General features: G+C 42.2%; 2 protein-coding genes across 5 annotated transcripts; one reads left to right on the top strand and one right to left on the bottom strand.

Moving 5' to 3' along the window:
- Nucleotides 1-693: 693 nt before the first annotated feature.
- On the top strand, nt 694-6,450 carry dorip1 (dopamine receptor interacting protein 1). The gene is made up of 5 exons (XM_076299709.1): nt 694-869; nt 1,916-2,440; nt 3,140-3,229; nt 3,343-3,477; nt 4,493-6,450. The coding sequence occupies exons 1-5, from the start codon at nt 784-786 to the stop codon at nt 4,677-4,679; spliced, it is 1,023 nt and encodes a 340-aa protein (XP_076155824.1). The 5' UTR covers nt 694-783; the 3' UTR covers nt 4,680-6,450.
- Nucleotides 6,451-6,552: 102 nt separating this feature from the next.
- On the bottom strand, nt 6,553-18,203 carry klhl28 (kelch like family member 28). 4 transcript variants are annotated; one of them, XM_076299706.1, is made up of 7 exons: nt 18,086-18,203; nt 16,467-16,573; nt 16,024-16,290; nt 14,835-15,472; nt 14,131-14,574; nt 12,613-12,821; nt 6,553-12,203 (listed from the first exon to the last, which is right to left on the bottom strand). In XM_076299706.1, exons 2-7 carry the CDS (start codon nt 16,482-16,484, stop codon nt 12,040-12,042), a joined length of 1,740 nt encoding a protein of 579 aa, XP_076155821.1. In that variant the 5' UTR covers nt 16,485-16,573; nt 18,086-18,203; the 3' UTR covers nt 6,553-12,039. The 4 variants fall into 4 exon arrangements, with proteins under 4 accessions (XP_076155821.1, XP_076155820.1, XP_076155822.1 ...); XM_076299705.1 differs by having other exon boundaries at nt 16,467-18,203; XM_076299707.1 differs by lacking the exon at nt 16,467-16,573 and having other exon boundaries at nt 16,024-16,421.
- Nucleotides 18,204-18,782: the final 579 nt, after the last annotated feature.

The following is an 18,782-nucleotide window of genomic DNA, read 5'->3' as shown; positions in this document are numbered from 1 at the left end:
GAACTGCAACCAGTTCAGAACAGTTTAGAAACCGGAAGTTTTCCGAGAGTGGCAGTTCTCCCCTTATTAGACATTCTCTGCTGCTGTCAAACGGAGCCAATCCCGCACGAGTCCGCATGCGCCGTGTGAAGCATTTAATCACCGCCCTAATGTCAGAGTCCTGATTTTCAAAGATATTACATAATTCTGGTTAGCTCAAGAGTGCCTCCAAATCTTATTGCATTTGTGCTCGCACATAGTCTCTTGACTTGTATAATGTGCATTTAGGGGGATATATTAGGTACATAGGTAATAATGCATCCTTATTACAAATATTGTGGAGTCTTTGTCGACTTCTCGTCTGCATGTTAAGGGTGACCATATTAGTAACAATGATTGTACCCTCATTTTATTTTTTTGGCAGTGAATATGTGGTGTTATTAAGTCATTTTCTTTCTTGTACACTAAATGATTATGGTAGGCCTGCTGATTGTGCCTTACAAAGGGTATTTTAAAAAGTAAAACATAAGCCTAATGCTAAATTGGCATACATTGCTAGGAAACAACATCATTTGCTATTAAAGAAGATAGTAATTCGTCTATTTTTAGAGCTCTTTAGGTCACGGTCAAGGTATAAGTAAACATGTGTGGGGAAGGGCATGAACTGTAAAAATGGGCGTATCAGATCATTTCTGGGCGTACAATTCACAGGATATGTGCCACAGCTAGCTAGAATAGCTAGAAAATACTAGCCAGATCTCGGGCTTTTGGCCGGACCAAAGACATGAAGAAATTCAAGAGACGATGGAGAGTAATTTCTGCTCTTTGAACGACTCCGAAGACCTTAATATTTTAATATCAAATCCTGATGAGAGGTTGCGGATTGAAAGGTAACATATGACGTTAGCTTACTCTGCAAGCAAGAAATTGCAAGCAAGCAAGCGAGCGAGCGAGCATATGTGGTGTTACGTCAATGTTATTGTTGTTTTTTATACATACATGCAGGCAATTGCATGCCCTATTACAGATGCATTCAACAATTACGACTGTGAATTTAAATATAATTTTGTAGTGTAGCAATATTCATGAATAGTTCAACACAGTTGACTTTGAGCTAATGGTGTTAGTTAGCAGGCTCTGTTTTGGCAATGTCTGCTATGGGTGGTGACAACATGGGCTGTTTATTCGTTTATTTATTTTTTATAAAATAACATCCTCTAACTATGAGAGGTAATTGAGCACACAATTGTATTGAGTTATTGGTGTAACGTCAGACAAGCAGCGTGCTATTTGCAGTAGGCTACTGTTTCGGAGTCCTACACAAATGCAATGCACTAAAATTCTTAAAAGGCTAAGCCGTTATTGAGCTTTACACTGTTGCAACTGCACAGTGGTCAAATGCTGGCAACCAATAGCTTAGTTGCATTATGCAGCTATAGTATTTACGTGCGCCATATAGCCCTGCAAAGAATGCAGTAAAAAAACAAGGAATATGCAATATCTGAAATAGGATAAAGTAAATGAGTTGAATGTATTCAGGGCAGAGATGTAAATGATGAAACTAAGTGAGAAAAAAAAGTTAATCACCATTGTTACGAGTCATATCAAGAATATTTGCAAGAATGCACGTCTACTTTAGTTTACCATCTTTGACTCCTGCAAGAATGTACTCAGTCGTTTACCTTGTGAGGAGGCCTATGGTAATGCAGGCAGGTTTTCAGCTATGGTAGGGTATATAAGTATGATTTCAGTCCAGAAGTGGTCAGAAGTGCTTTTATGTTGACTGAAGTCGGTTGGAGGGTGAAATGTTAGAGATGCTGCTGTGTCAGATATCTCTGCTTGTGTTGTGAGCTGAGTTCTTGGAATATACTGTACATCTATGTTTTCTTAATGACAATGTATCCTTTTTCTTGTTTCTTTGACATTTATTAACCAGGACCAAGACTCTGTTTGAGGAGATCCGGGCTTCCCTCAATAACAACGATGAAGAGGACCGCTCTTTCTGGAGGCCTGTGTTGCCTTGGGGGGGTGTGTACACCATCCGGGCCGGCCGCAAGGCTATCTCCTGTATCCCCCTGTACGTGAAGGTCAATCTGAAGAACACCTGCACCATCGATGGCTTCCTCATGCTCCTGTACGTCATCCTACGGGACAACCAGACTTTCCCCCAGGAGTTGGGTGTGTTCCTGGGTCGGGAGTTTGTGGAGCACTTCCTCTATCTCATGGACTCTTATGACTACACCACTGTCAAGATGCTGTGGATCTTGGACCGCATGTCCAAGCGGCAGTACCGCTCGGCCATCCACCAGTCTGCCCTGGAGATCGACCTGTTCGGCAACGAGCATGAGAACTTCACCAAGAACCTTGAGGACATCATGTCCACCATTCAAGAGAGCCTGTGCACTAACTGGGGCTGTCCGGCCCGCTTTCAGGAGTTTCTCAAAAAGACCATTAACATCAAGTGAGGGGACTGCTTTCTGTTTTCTCTGAATGATCTGTATCTTAATGGTCTGGTTTGGGCATATTACAATGTTGTTCACCACCATTAGATTTTATTGTGTGAGTATTAGATACCATCTTAGATATGTGATTTGATATAAGAGATTCAAAAATGGTATGAGAGTGGTATAAGAGTAGTTTTACATAAGCTGTTGTTAAGTGTTTCTTCCTCGGCTCAGTGTTTTGCAGCACTTAAGCCTCAACAGTGATACTGAGTATTGTTTACTGGCCAAGACAAACATTTGTTTCAGAAATGTTAATTAAACATGGCCTCAAAAGGAGCGGAGAGGAGGGCCATAACTGGACACTATTCAAGCGCTTGGCCTTTCACCAGTGTGTTTACTTTGCTCTTGAGGGGACCCACAGACTTCTGTCTTCACACAGCTTTCCTTTCTTATGATATACCCCTTGACTAAAATAAAACCCAGCTGTCTGGTGCTAGCTGCCAAAGGTTGAAAGATATATGGTTCCTCAGCAGCATAGCAGTCTGACTGGTCTTGTCCCTTATGATGGCTTTAAAAGGGAATGGTATCTTGGTTTCTGGATCATTTGAATTGGTCATTTGATGGCTTGTTTACATCTACAGTTGTACATGCAACCTATTTTGTCACTTTGTCTCTTCACTTTGTCACTTCACTGACTTGATTGTTTCCCCCCGCAGCCCTCCTCATGAGCTACCTCATAGGGACCCTATCCAGTCTGCAGTGGATCAGTTCTTCTGCACCAAAATTGTGCTTTGCCAAGAGTTTGGGTAAGGCCTCACGTTATGCCAATGCCAATGGAATAATGTTAAGCCCCAGCCTTCACTCTGGAACTGTGGTAACCCCCCTTACCCCACCCCGTTCTGTTTCCTGTGTTCTGCAGCTGCAGTGGGCTCCGGGAGTTCTCCCAGAGGGTTTTCTGCCACGGACCCCCTCCGTTCATCATCCTCAACATGCAGTTGTGGAAGTCAGAGGAGTTGTCCTATGTGCCCTACCATCTGGCTTTGTCCCAGCACAGGTAAATGACAAAACAAAAAAAAACACTAACCACTGCTGCATGTTGGCACCTGAAATGAAAAGGATGACTCCCCAGCATAAGAATGTCTGCTTAGGTGTTGGTTGAAATGGAAAAACACATTAAATCAAGCTTGCTTCTGCAACATGTTTGAATCTCAAAAGCCTTGGAATGAGGATTGCTTGCTGGAAAAATTGTACTGAAATAAATTAAACTTGAGAGCGGTACATGGATATAATTGTATTTCTGCTATTTTCTGATTCATTTTCCTCAAAGTATTAAGAGGCGTGTGCTAGCTGTAACCTTTGGGTTTGATTTGACATTTTCAAAAGCTTTGGCTGAAAATGTGTATGCATAACTTTGCCTGAATTTACCGACTGGAAACCACTGCATAGAAAGGAGTTGAGAAACGAATTTTTTTTTTTACATGTTTTACAATTGGATCTCTATGTACAGTATGTGACAAATTAATGTCCTTGAAAGAATTGCATTGGTGGTCGTGGGTTCCATTCCCTGGCACCACATATTCCAGTAAAGTGCATCTTGCCATTACTGTAACTTGCTAGTTAATGTCTGCTTAACAGGGGTTAGAGTAGTTTTAAATTCTTTGGTACTGCCACAACCTTCATAGCTTCATATTGTTCGGTCACCTCTTCTCTGGATATCTGCAGGGCTGACAACTTTTTAGTTTTGCCTAGAGTGAGATTTGCGTCAGGTGAAAGTGTACGCACAAAAACATTTCAACACACCTTAATATGCTACATTAGTTAATGGAAGTGTTTTAGTCGGTCACTGATATTTCCCAATGTGAGATGTGTCAATTGCGGGAGTCTTGCGTTCAATGTGTAAGTTGTGGCAGCCCTGTTTTTGGCTGACAGCTGGTAGCAGCTTAAAAAAAATATATATATAATACACCAGTCACAGTGCATTGTGCACAAAGTAATTTTATACTGTATACTAGAGATGAACAAGTACAAGCGTGCTCTTTGAGTGTAACCCAGTCTGTGCTGTTCTTCAGGTACTCCCTAGAGGGCGCCACACTCTTCAACAAGGAGGAGCACCACTATTCTGCGGCCTTTCAGATTGACGGCTCCTGGATGCACTACGATGGACTCCGCAGCGACAACCTCATTCTGCTCAACAAGCCACCTGAACTCCTGTTGCTCTCCTCTCTTGTCTATGTCCGTTGCTCTGACAACAAGTGAGCTGCTGTGGCCACGGGGTTGCAGGTCGCAGGACTGGAAAACGGACTCGGCCAGATTACAGGTGTTGCAGAATGTGATCGTAGATCAGTTTGCCAACCACTGCCACATCTACAATGGCTTTTAGCACATAGAGCAGAGCTTTATTGAACGTTCCTCAATGTCAGATTGAAAGATGTTTGAGAGGCCTTGTTTCTTCTTTGTTTCACTTGACATTATTCTTGCATTAAGCATTTTTTCCTCTTCTTGATCTTATTTCTTCAGATTGTCTTTAATTGTGTTTCCTAATGTCTTTTCCTAATTTGTCCTCTCATGAGGTAATATAATTAGCATTGGCTATCTCTGCTAAGCTGTTGCTGATGAGCAGTTCCTATTTATTATGAAATGTTGATAATTCTGTGATTCTTTCCTATTTGCTTTCTTAGATTTGTCTAAGACACTTCTTTAATTGGCCATGGAGAATTGAAAATGTTTCTCTTTTTGGTTTGCATGCTTGGAATCCAAGAAATGTGTATTATGGACTATAATAGTTCTGGGCTGTGAATTGGAGGCTGAATGGGGAATACATGGTGAAGAAAGCTCAGAACATTGATAAAACATCTTCAAGTTTGTGGGCTTTTCCTCCATGGGTTTAAGCAATATGCTAATTTTATTTGCATCTGTTTTCCATTTTCTCAAAAACACAAACAAATGTATTGCTATAACTTGGGAAAATGGAACACGTCCTTATTTATTCTCTGAAATAATTTGATTTGAACGAGGCATAGGGATGATGGAATGCTTTTGCCTCTCCGACAGTTCAAAGCTCATATGGACACAGGTTCCAAATTTAGAAGTAAACTGGTGCTTTTATGTTTTTCTCATGTGCCATTGATTTACTATAATACACCAATATTATTGTAGGTACTTTTTTGCCACTCATTGAAAACTGCCATCCTCTCTGATTGTTGGTCTGACTTTTCCAGAGGACATCCTGAAGTCTAGCATGAGCCTGTATATCACTAATGAAATACCTTCCGTTACAAGGATCACAAAATTGAGGCCCTGTTTCACAGCACATGAGCCTGTCAGTGGATGCCCTAGCTACCATTTTACTGTTGGTGAATGGTGGATGTGTACTGACGCAGGAATAGAACACTTAAGGCATACAGTGGACATTGCCTAAGTCACATGATTGAGCAACACAACTACTGTATAACATTCACTTGCTAAGAAGGGAAGAGCAAGTGCTATTTGCAGATGGCACAAACAAATTTAAGTTATGTAAATTCTTACCTATTTGAAAGGTGTCCACTGTTATATTGAAAGTTGATTATTTTGCCTGTATCAGCTTTCACAATTATACCATGATGTGTTTTGCCTAGGGATTGTTTTTCTCTTAAATAGAATTGAAAACCTTTGCTACAATATATATCTTGTGCATTAATGTCATGATGCAAATGTCCAGTGCTAAGCTGGTGACCTCACACACGCTACCACTAAGTTTTAGCCAAAAATAACTGAAATATTATCCAGTGATTTCAATACAAAAAATGGATTATTTAAAATGATTGCCTGATATGGTCAATGACAGCTCACAGCACTTGATTACTTGGTCCCCTCACATCTACAGTACTGCTGATCCAATCTTATCACTCCTTTTTTGCTTTGTAATGAAAACATACAGATTTGAAGTCTCTACCTTTGTTGTCTCATAAGAGAAACGCAAGTGTTTAACTATGCAGCCTTTGTTTTTAATACTACAATTTGTTTTTTAAAGCAATAAAATATTTTTATACACTACAGTCAGCTGTCTTTTTTTAGGTGGTTGTGTTTGGCCATATGTGTTATTGCATGTGAGAAGCTTGATTAAAATGAACTGTAGACAACCTTGTAAGGCAGGCATTTTATTTTGTCTTAACTCGGTACAATTGCACCACACAGATAAATAAACTGGCAGAACTCAAATTCACTCTGCTTGTTAAGTGTTGGAAAATTCTGCTTCTACTCAAGCAGTACTGGACCTCTAAGCTGATCCGGCACCAATCTGCTGTGGATCTGTTTGGCCAGGACCGGAGTCCGACTCTACCTGGGTATCACCTATCTTAATTCCAGTAATAATCCACAGGTCCGTCAAATTCAACATCAACTGAATTCAGACAACGTTCAGACACGCCCATGTGAAATGTAAAAAGAAGCAAGGTTGTTACATTGACATTTGGCTAACATTGACATCAGTTTTTCAAATAACGACCTCACACACCTACACAGTCCTTTTTGTTCACCTCCATACTTGATATCAGTCCTCATTCTGTTGTAAAAAAAACAAGCACTTTGGTGAGTGGTGGCAAAGCAGGACATGGTTAGGCCATGATAAATAAGAAAACACAAACAAAAAAATATATAAAATACACATATATACATACACACATACAATCATACATACATATCCCTTCATTTTGCAGTTTCACGTTTTCAGATTACATATATGGCCATGAGTTCACCTTCTTGTATTGGTGGAAATGGCCAAAGAAGCCAACTCTGAAGAGGCAGGTCAAGTGTGTGGACATCTCCCATCACAACATTTATTTTGTACAGGGATGGAACCTTGATGATGCCTGTGTGGTCAACAGAAACCTTAATCACAAATGGGTTCTTCTTTCAATGAGTGTGTGCGTGTATGTGAGAGACTTTTGAGAGAGTATGACTACATTCTGTTGTACAGTACAGTAGTTGTAGAGTTTTCAAAGGTTGACCTCCATTGATACAAGTCCTTTCAACTAAAGGTTAGTATCTGCTATTTATGTACATGCAAGTTTTGAAAAAAAAAAAGAAGGATATTGTTCTGGAAAGCAGAACAGAAGCAGAGAAGGGGAACAGGATTTGTTTTTTGTTTTGGACTCATGGAGGCGCAAGAGACACAAAAGTCTACACATTTGACCTCAAAGCCAATGACAGAATCTTGCTTTGAAATGAGATTTTTTATGACAATAAAAATGGGTGCCTCCCATGACACTGCAATAAGTAGTCGGCCTAAAGCTCCTTTCAAACACCACAAAGATGAACACTGGTCAACTGAACAATAGAGTTGAAGTATCTATTGCTTCACATAACATTTTTCACTTAGAATGGGAAAATGACACAAAGCAGAGCAGCTCGACAATACCAAAGCAGGAGAAACCAATAGGTCACTTTGAAAAGGAGATCTTTGACCATTCCTTAAGGATGACATCTGTCATGACATTTCCCATTAATCACATAACAGCGGAAATGGTAGCAGCACAACTTCATATTAAACAAGCCAACTACACCTACTGTCTGATAGGAAGCATCTTTTATTGCTAGTAAAAGACTAAACAGTCTTATTCATGTGTTCATATTTAAGGGTGACTTCATCTCTTCATGACTGGTTTTGATTGCTTATGCTTAAAGTCGATGTCACAGAAGCAAGTGGGCCACAGATTGAAATCTCAGTGCGAGAGTTACACACAAATTTGACATGGAGTCATCTACGACAGATGCCATTTGAATTGCTTGCATGTACAACACAAACTTTTGGAGTGGGTGGGCATAATAAAATGCACTCTACGATACATAATAAGAAGGCATGTGCATTCTTATTTGTGCTTTAAGCCATCTAGAGCTGAAAGACACTTGTTTTTAAAAGAGACTTAAGATGATGACAAGCTAACTCAACTGCTAACCTGCCAATAAAAAAAATAAAAATATCAGTTGAAATCCACATGTGGGATATTAAAATGACATTTTAGAAGACAATGAATGCCATGTTCAAAGCATCCAAAATACATTAAGAGGCAGCAAATGATCAAACGGAGCTGAACCAGAAACAAGGCTACTAGGAAAACCACCTAAAGTAGCTTAATGTCAAAGTAATGTATCCACGAACAGAGCTTAAAATAATATTAAAGCCATCAGTGACACTGGCTGCTAGAATGACAATTACATTAGAGTAATAAATGAAGGGCCTGCCATTAACGAAACATTCCCTGTATCATAATAGTCAAGTCATTCATCACACTCTCTCTGGTGTCTGCTCTAGCTTTAGAGTGCCTCCATCAAGATGGCAGGGGAAATGTTCCATAGCAACTGATCAAAATAAAATAAAGTAGAAGTCCCAAAGCCTCAAAAGACTAGCACCTTATGCCCTTATGTCTCTCAACAGTGTAGGCCTAGGGCACTGTCCCTAAACTAATAGACAGATACAGCGCAAAAAATCTCAAGTTACGATGACCGTAGGCCTCTTCTGATCAGGGGAAAATATCTGAAAGGGATCTAACGCATGGTGATGGATCATGAATCTGAGGCCATTTCAATTAAATATTTGGATGGAAAAAAAAAAAACAGTGATTATAACAGTGTCTCACATATGAATATCTGCGTCAGTCAAACAGCAGCTCAAGAGATTTCAACTGGTCAAATAAGTTAAGAATTGCTGTGAGAAATGAAATGGACAATAAAAAAGTAAAGAAGAAACAAACCAAAAACAAACAAACAAAAAAAAAAAACACAGATTACACCACAAACTCTTGTAAGACTCCTGCCTTCACCTGACAATTCACAACAGTTGCCGACACAAACACACACATTGACATGCCACACATTAGGTCACAGCTATATCAGAAACACCTTGGCTTTTAGTGGACACAAAGAATAGATCAATAGGTCATCCAAGAAAGTATTATTGCATCATCTAAATGCCATACATCCCCAACTGATTTCACTATGTACAACTTACAAAGTATCAAATGGTTTGGTAAGTGCAACACAGCATCCTATAGTAAAGACAAGACAACCCCCCATTCCCCACACTAATATCTTTAATTTACAATGTAAATGTGTGCACACACACACACACACACACACACACACACACACACACACATTGATATTCCCTTTACCCTGAATTTAAAAAACCAGGTAAACAGAGGCGCAAGACCACTGACATTTTTTTGGAGAGGGGGTGGGCATGGGGGATGCTGATCTCTCCACCGCGGGGTTTTGAAGAGAGGATTTCTCTTTTTGAGATTAGTTCCCTGACCAGACCACACAAAGACCACTCCCTTGCTAAAGGCAGAGCAAATGAGATGCCAGGAGCCCTTCCCATGCCCAGGGCTTTCCATATGAGAGAGCACACAACAAAGAATATTACACAGGACAGGTGCTGCTATGCAGAGCCCTGGCTTTAACACAGTTGCTAGTGTGTGACACAGTCTAAATTTGGAACAAAAAGGTGAGACTTTTTTAATGAGCGTGAATCTGTGTGTTTTGGCACTTTGTCATCAGAAGGCCTGTGCATGTTCAATGAAGTAGGAAGCTAAATATCCTGTTTGAGTAATAAAATAAAAAAATCCAGGAAGATGCCACACCCTGGGCTTATAAACTGGTGGGGGGGTAGATACCAGGGGTAAAAGAAACATTAAGAGCAAAGAAAAGCAGGCTGATATCCTGAACAAACACACCTAATCTAAGATGAAGACTGGGGAGGGCTGGGCTGGGTCCCAAGCATGGACCCCTTTATGAGAGAGTGGACAACTCATGGACAAAATCATGTTAAGACCTGTGTGCATGGGACATGCCAACACAGCAATCCAGATTCAAACAAGCATTTAATAAAATAATATAGCCCTATTAATGGCCTAGGATGGTGGCAGAAATGGGGCAAAGACTGCATTTGGAGTCCCCCTGCCAAGTATGGTCTGGACCTCTTTGACATCAAAGTCTCTTTGTGACCTTTCCTTTATGACACACAGACACACTCTCTCTCTTATTGCATGGACTTGTTAAGTGAGCTTCCCCTGCCCCTCTCCAACAGGTAAGCAAGTGACCTATTTACCATAATGAAACACAAGGTCATGAAGTCAGTCCCACAGTGTGAGACCATGAACACAAACAAATCCTGAATCCTAAAAATAGCACCATTAAAGTATTTAGTAGGAGCAGTCACGTGTACAGAGGTTGCAAGTGTTGGATGATCACTTTTCAATGCTTTTCAGCAATTATGGAGTGAGATCCACTTTCGCATGCACACACACACACACACACAGCTGACAAGTAAAACAAGAAGGCAGGGAGTGATGGGCGCTGAAGTGCTACAGGTGTAGAAGTGGTATGCTGGAAGAATTCTCAAGAAAACGTAGTGGGATTCATGAACTCGCAAATCACCACAACTCCATGAGCGACAGACAAACACACACACGCACGCACACACACACACAGTGCAGGAAACATTTACAGGCAATGCACTAGAGGATATATTAATTAATTAATTAACCTATAATGAATATACAGCTTTGGAAAAAAAAATAAGAGACCACTGCACATTTTTTTGATGTCATTCTACGGTTGCTGAGTGACATTTAAATGAGTTGACAGTCATATTCAAATTTGCAGTGATCTCTTAACTCATTCGAATGTCACTCAGCAAACATAGGATGACCTCAGAAAAATATGCAGTGGTCTCTTAATTTTTTCAAGAGCTGTATATCTATATATTCTTTTCTTCACTTACATTATTTACAAGAGAGAGATATAGAGAGATAAAGGCAGCCCTTTTTAAGTGAGTGTAAAGAAAAAAATGTAACATTAAGTTATTTTTTTCCATCTTCTTTTGTGAAGCACAGACCTTCAATGCAGACATTTCAGGCTCAGCCAGAAGCATCACCACTGGGCTGGACCTAGCCACCTAGTCGCGCACACACACGCGCGCACACACACACGCTGACCCAACATACTTTAAAGAACTAAAACAGACCTCGGAGCTAAGGCTCTTCGTAGAGCTCAGTGAGCAACGATAGAACACACACAGGTGCGTCGGGACTGAGAGGCTGAGACACAGGTTTGGTGTTACCACATCAGAAAAATGAACACAAAACTAAATCAACTCAGGAGAAAAGAAAATGCTGAAGGAGAAAGCAAAGTGACTGAATTCTCCTCTACTGTCAAATGGCTCAGAGAGTCTTTTACTGGAGCCCAAATACAGGTGGTAAAGAGAAAGACAACACACATTTCATCCTCCTCGAAGGTCCCATAACGTCTCCTGTGATCTGTGCGTACCTCCTCGTCCTCATCCTCCTGTTTCTTAGCTGGTCTCGGTCTCTGGTCATCTTTGTGGTCTCTGATGCCAGTTTTTGGCCTCTTCATCCTGCATGCACTTACTCCTCCCGTCCAACAGGGGGGGAGCGTTTCAGACTGCTCCCTAGGCCCCTGCCTCCCCTCCGCCACCACAGAGCGAAATGAGGATCATCCGGACGGCGTAGAGGACATAGAACAGAAACAAACCCCAAAAGAAAACCATTCGATTTTTTCCCCTTCTTCATCCTTCACGCCCCTCTCTGGAGAGAGTCCTTCCCTGGCACTCCTAGGGTCAAAGGGCAGTGAGGCCAAAGTTACAGCGGCAGCACATCATGCCGCTGGAATCCAGCCAGCTGTCCGTGATGGGGTCATAGCGCTGCACGGTGTTTAGATACGATGACCCAGAGTGACCCCCAACCACGTAGAGGTAGTTGTCTACTACGGCAGCCCCAACCCCTGGAAAGATGGATGGAAACACACACACACACACACACACACACACACACACACACACACACACACACACACACACACACACACACACACACACACACACACACACACACACACACACACACACACACACACACACACACACACACACACACACACACACACACACACACACACACACACACACACACACACACACACACACACACACACACACACACACACACACACACACACACACACACACACACACACACACACACACACGTCAAATACCTGGGCATTAAATTATCTCCACACATAGGACTAATAGAAAGAATTACAAATGTTCAACAAATCTAGATTGCAGTGTTCTAAACAAATTCCATGGTATATAGAATTGAAAGCTTGGGTCCTGTTGGGCTGCACTCACCTGTGCGAGGCTCATTCATGGGACGACAGGCGGTCCACTGGTTCTGGTAAGGGTCATACCTCTCGATGCTGGACAGGTGGGACACACCGTTGTGCCCACCCACCACGAAGATGAAGCCAAGCATGACCCCCACCCCAAAGTTGATGCGCTTGTCTGCCATGGGGGCTACCATTTCCCAGGCATCTTTGCTCGGGTCGTAGCGCTCAACACTGAAAGACAGGAGGGAAGGATTAGAAAAATAAACAGACTGACCAACAAGTAAGCACAGATAAATAATACAACCTTCCAGGAAATAGATGATTTTTAATCCTATTTTGCATTATGATCTGGATCTGTGGGTACACACCAAGGATTATACAAAGCATATACAGTTACTGGCATCTACATTTGCATGTACACTCACTGATGTGCGCCTACATGCATTCCCTTCCTAGAGATCTGTCCACCAGCAGGGACATCTATCCATCATAACCAAATGCACCCTGATCAGTCACTCCATTCACACGAATGCAAATAAAGCCTACAGGTAAGTATCAGGTCATATAAACCAGAAACTAAATCAGGCCTAGTAAAATGTACTGGTTTTCCTTTTTCCCTTTTCAACTTTATAAAAGCTCTATAATTGATGGGACAAAGACCTATGTTTATATTTTGAGAGGTATTCGAGGAAATTAACATTACATAACACACTGACAAAACAGGCTATAATCCCATTTTCAAAACGATGTGATGCTCTTAGCTACCTTAATTCACTAGAACCTCATTTCTAAATCACTCTGTATTCATGTAACTCCAGTCTCTTTCCAGTTGACCTGCCACACACAAATAACTTGCTCCATTCTTGCAGCATTTTGGCATAATAAAAAGTCATGAAACCATAACGACGTAGCAGGGGACTTTACAAACAGGGAATTACCTTTCAGAGCAGTTTGTTTGGGTGTGCAGTGCAGTGCACATGGAGGGGTGGGGAGAGAAAAGGAAGGCATAGCGTGCAGGCTATCCAAACACATTCTCTGCAGGGACTCGGGTGTCAAGGAGACAGCGCAACAACAAGAGAACTCTCCCTGTGGTGGGAGCTGAGACCAGAGCCAACTTCTACAGAGGAAGAAGGGGCATTTATCTCGGTTCCCAAGAGTGTCGGGCCACGATGTTGTCTTTCCAAGACAACACATTCTGCTCCGAGCTGACTTATCGAATGTCAAGTTACGTCAAATAACAAGTCCGAATGAACACAAACAAGGCATATAAACTGGGAGATTTGGCAATTACGTCCAATAATAACTCAGAGGCCCACACAGTTAGACAAAAAACAGCTACTAAATCAGCTTTGTGAAATGATTTTTTCAAGTTATCTGAAGGAAACCCATAGTAACTCACACACAGCAGGGCAGTTTCTGAGGTTTTCATATAACTACATCTCCAATGCAAAATCTTATAAGGAAAGGTTCAAAGTCAAATAAACAGCTCATGAAGATCAGGAGTCCATCTCCTGTTCCACAGTGGGCCGGTTCTGCTCACCTGTTCATGTGTGCGGGGCCATAGCCCCCGATGGCGTAGATCATGCCGTCCAGCACGGCGGTGGCGAAGCAGCTGCGTGACTCAGTCATGGGTGCAATAGGCTGCCACTCCTTCACCTTGGGTGCGTAGCGCTCCACCGACTGCAGGTAGTACTGTCCGTCGTAGCCGCCTAGCGCGTACAGCTCCCCCGCCAGCACTACCACACCCAGCGTGCTGCGGCACTCTGCCATGCGCTCCACCGACGACCACGTGTTGCTGTCAGGGTCCCAGCGCTCCACAGAGCTTTCGTGCCGCCGGTAGCTGATGCCCTGGCGCATGTGCGTGGCGATGCCGCCCACCACGTAGACCTTCTGGTCCAGGACCGCCACACCAAACTCGTAGCGTGGCACGCTTAGTGGTGCCAGGCCGATCCACGAGTCCGTCTGAGGGAAGTACATCTCCATGCTACAAGGAGGAGGGAAGCAGAGGAAAATGTGTATTTCATGTGTGATACTCAACTAACTATGCTTGAGAGAACTAACTATGCTGTGACCTAGCTGTACGGTTAATAACTCCGAGAGTTGCATAAACATACCATTACATAAAGCCCAAGTACATACATGCATAGGCCTACATCTTGCAACAGTGAGCAGGTATGGACAAAAGGCTCTTTGCTAGAACTGCAGAAAAAAAAAAACTGTCTCAATAAGGTGTTCCGTTATTACCTCTCAAGTGTGGCAAAGAGTCCAGTTTTGCCCCCGACAGCTAGCAGGACTTTGGGGGCGCAGCGTGGCCGTGTGGACAACACCGTCTGGTAGGAGAGCCGGTGCTCTGGCATGAAGTGGTACTTGAGTGCCTCATTGAGCAGGTGTTTGCAGGCGTGGTCGTCGCGGATCAGGTGGTTGGCCTCGTAGAGGCGCGTGAGGAACTTGACGCTGAGCAGTGGCAGACGCACACAGTGAAGCAGCTGGGCCAGGTGCTGCTGCCGCTCTGACAGGTCGTACTTGATCCACGACTCCAGAGCGAAGAACACCGTCTCCTCGGTGACCACCTTTAGGCAGTCGTTGGAGACGATCTCGTCCAGCTCAGTGCGAGTCAGCTCAAAGAACTCCTCCGTCTGACACACCTCCTCGAAGTTCTCGCAGATGAACTTGGTGGCGGCCAGGCACAGGTCGTGGCAGCCGTAGGTCTCGGCGAAGCGGGAGATGCCAATGCAGTTGCCGGCGTCCAGCTGGCTCTCCAGGAAGCTGCAGCACTCCTTCAGCACCAGCTTGACCTGGAGGAGGTTGGCAGCCGGCAGGAGTGATTCCACCGTGTCCTGGGAGATGAAGACTGTTCCGGTGTAGGCATACTCTACAATAGCCTGTGGCAGACAAAGGATTATCACATCTACCTTCTGAAAGGCTGTGTTTGGATTTATATTGAATACTTATTGCCATCTGCTGCAATGTTTGAGAAAGTGATCTATTGTAACTTTGTGTTCAAAGCCTACTATTAGCAATACGAAATGTAACAAATCTATAGACCAATAGACACCATTACAGAGGCCATAGCTCAGAGGGACTTCAAATGTCACAATAGCAAAACCTTAGAAGAGAAACACTCTAATCACTTTCGCTTTGTTTATCTATACAGGATCCCTGAAATGTGTTTGTGTATGCTAACCAATGTAAGAGTCTGATCTATAAAAGGACTAAGAAAGTGTAATTTGGACATGATAATGGATAGGCAGTCAAAAACAAGACATTCTCAATATCTTGAAAAAACTCCTGGAGCTACATTTCAAAGAATCCAAAATGGGTCAGAAAACCAAGAAGACATCACACACACACCACATCAAAGCGATAAATGAACAAACAGCAGCTGCAGTGCACCTTCTCACGGGATGACAAAAAGAGACACATGGCCAGTCACCTGTAGCGCAGTCTCATCGATGCACTGGAACTCCACCTCGGAGGTCTCCTTCTCCGACAGGTTGCCCGTGAACATGGCCTTGAAGTAGGGGCTGATGCTGGCCAGCACCACTTTGTGGGCGTGGATTTTAGCATCGCCCACCCGCAGCACGATGTCGCACAACTCATGGTCCTGGCGGAGCAGCTGGAGGCCCTGCAACAGCTGCTCGGAGTGGGGTCGCGTCAGACTGGCAAGCATGTAGGACTGACCCTGCTGCTGCTGGTCCATCTGGCCGGAGGACAGGGGAGAAGTAGGGTGGTGGAAGGAAATGTAATGCCTCAACTCCACGCTACTATGATTGTAGCACTGCAAACTCACACAGGATTTAACACCATTTTCTGTGGTTTGCTACAGTCACCCTGTCAAACATTAAGAAGGTTACACAAAATGTAACAAAATTGTACCTTAATTATACTGAACATCGATCAGTCCAATAGAGATCACTGTACGTGTCTGAATAAACATAGACGTCTTCACACTAACGACTCCTGGTTTACCTTCTTCAACCAACCTGCCACACAAGGTGCGACAAGAATTCACTAAATGTCCAAAAGCACAGCACACACAGATCTCACAAGTAGGCTACCAATCAGAACTTGTCCTCTGGATCCAATTTAACGGAGCGACAAATTATAGGCTTAGATTATAGGCTCAACCTAGTGTACTACCAACCAATGGCATGATCCCTGAAGAGCAAGAAGTCAATCCAACCAATTTCTTTAATTAGATCAGCGATGCAAATTCGTCAACATTTTTTTTGTCATTTTAAAACCCCATGGCAATCTGTAACCGTTTCAAGATATGAATTCATGCACGGCAGTTCTTCTGCACCATAAGTTGAGTAACGTTTACAGTGCTGACATTGCTAGCCTAACCAACCTGTCAACTAACGTTGCATCTGTCAACCAAGTACCGAGGATCCCACATCTTTATGTGTAGGATACAAATGTCATTCAATTAAGTAACTTTAACGTTAAACGAAAGCGAAGCATCAATAAGTTGTCAAACTCACGTTGCAGAAGGAAAACAACAAGCAAGCTTAGCTAACTGTCCGTTACCGATACCTTACCGAAGCTAGCTACCTATCACTGACCTATTATTGAGTAAGGCCAAAGCAATGACACTTTCGGCGGGATATAAAACAAGTGTTTAGGGAATTAACTACACATATCAGTCGAAAATATATAGCCGATAATTGCATTACGACAACTGTTTCCATATCAACAGCTAACTGGCTAGTTGTGCTAGCCAACAGACATGATAACGTTAGATAAATAGAACACAACCGAGGTGTTCTAACGTTAGCTTCTAGAACAATACTCCTGAAGGCATAACGTAGCTGCTACAGTTAACTTGCAAGAGAGGGATATAAACTGGATACTTAGTTTTGTAAGCTTAGTTGATTAAGGTTGCATGCTTTGTCAGCTAGTAGCTAACAGTTGTCAGTTTATAAACAGCAGCTTTTTCTGTTAATGGTTAATTCGTGTTGGCTGTTAGCTAACGTTTGCTAAATAAATGTCTACATCTTGAAGTTATGTCAAAGCTTAAGAAAACTGTTAGCCACTAAATCCCATTAATATTAACGTTAACCCTCCCAGTGGCTTCGTTAATGTAGCAGCTAAACGATTTGGTTCACACTTGGCTAACTTGAACAGCTTGTAACGTTATAACGTTAACGTTACTATCTCATGGCATCATATAAAAAGGAAACAGTCGACTTGCTAAAACAAAAGTAAGTTAACGTTAACAGGGCAATGTTGACTGCTCATTCTTAATACCTCTTCTAAACGAACGCTAACGGTAGGCATCTATGGGAAAATAATTGTCCTGTAATGTTGACTAAAACGTTATCTAGCAAGCTATCAATAGCAATGCTTGATGGTAGCTGGAAATCAAGTTAACGTTATCCTAGCTCATTTGCAAGCCCCATTTGCTAACGTTAGCTGGCGTTAGATTTGCGAGCACAGTATTACCAAATAAGTTACACTATTACAAATGGAAGGGGAAACCATGCACGAAATACCTGTATTGATGCTTCAGATGTTCCGAAACGATCACCTTTTATTGCCGTGGCGAAGTTCAATACAGCAGCGACAGAATCTCTACCGTCTGTTAAGAAAACAAACACAAATCAGGTTAGATCTGCGTAACTTCCGGAAGTGGGTGCGTTCTTTGCTAAAAGTGACATCAAAGCATATCCAAACTTACTACAAATTCTTTGGCAAAATACATTAAACTGTAAAGGTAACATTTCCGACCCAACGACACAGACTTATACAAATAGTTGTTTAAAAATGTACAGGACATTGCACGCATACATTCATCAAATCAACAATCATGTGAAACATATTTGATTAAAATCACGTCACCGCAGCTTGCTGTATAGCTTTATGATAATATTATATTATATGCGGTAGTAATCACTGGTACAGTGCCGTATTTGTCATCCAATGTCATATATGTTATTCCAATGAATATGTTATTCAAATTAAATTCAAATTACATGAAAAAATATACACAAAACATCATCATCAATCATTATTTATTCAGGGAAGCTCTTTAGCCTGAGTACACTCATAAAACAGCAATCAAATAACCAAAATAACAAACAACAATAAAAGAGTATATGATACAAAAGCCAAATAGGCCTAATAATAATAATAATAATAATAATAATAATAATAATAAAAATAGTAGGCTAAGGAAAAAGGTCTAGGCTA

The sequence above is a fragment of the Alosa pseudoharengus genome, unplaced genomic scaffold, assembly GCF_046254945.1.
Source record: "Alosa pseudoharengus isolate Yale_2024_CS ecotype anadromous, Long Island Sound unplaced genomic scaffold, YU_APseudo_1.1 YU_APseudo_1.1_scf_22, whole genome shotgun sequence".
Lineage (NCBI taxonomy): Eukaryota > Metazoa > Chordata > Actinopteri > Clupeiformes > Clupeidae > Alosa > Alosa pseudoharengus.
This window is presented reverse-complemented; position numbering and strand designations above follow the sequence as displayed.

Coding starts and splice junctions, on each gene's coding strand:
- dorip1 (XM_076299709.1), top strand. CDS start 784: ATGGAGAGTAATTTCTGCTCTTTGAACGACTCCGAAGACCTTAATATT. Junction 2,441..3,139: donor AAAAAGACCATTAACATCAA/GTGAGGGGACTG, acceptor TTCCCCCCGCAG/CCCTCCTCATGAGCTACCTC. Junction 3,230..3,342: donor GTGCTTTGCCAAGAGTTTGG/GTAAGGCCTCAC, acceptor TGTGTTCTGCAG/CTGCAGTGGGCTCCGGGAGT.
- klhl28 (XM_076299705.1), bottom strand. Junction 15,473..16,023: donor TCGATGAGACTGCGCTACAG/GTGACTGGCCAT, acceptor TGTCTGCCACAG/GCTATTGTAGAGTATGCCTA. Junction 14,575..14,834: donor CTCTTTGCCACACTTGAGAG/GTAATAACGGAA, acceptor TCCTCCTTGTAG/CATGGAGATGTACTTCCCTC.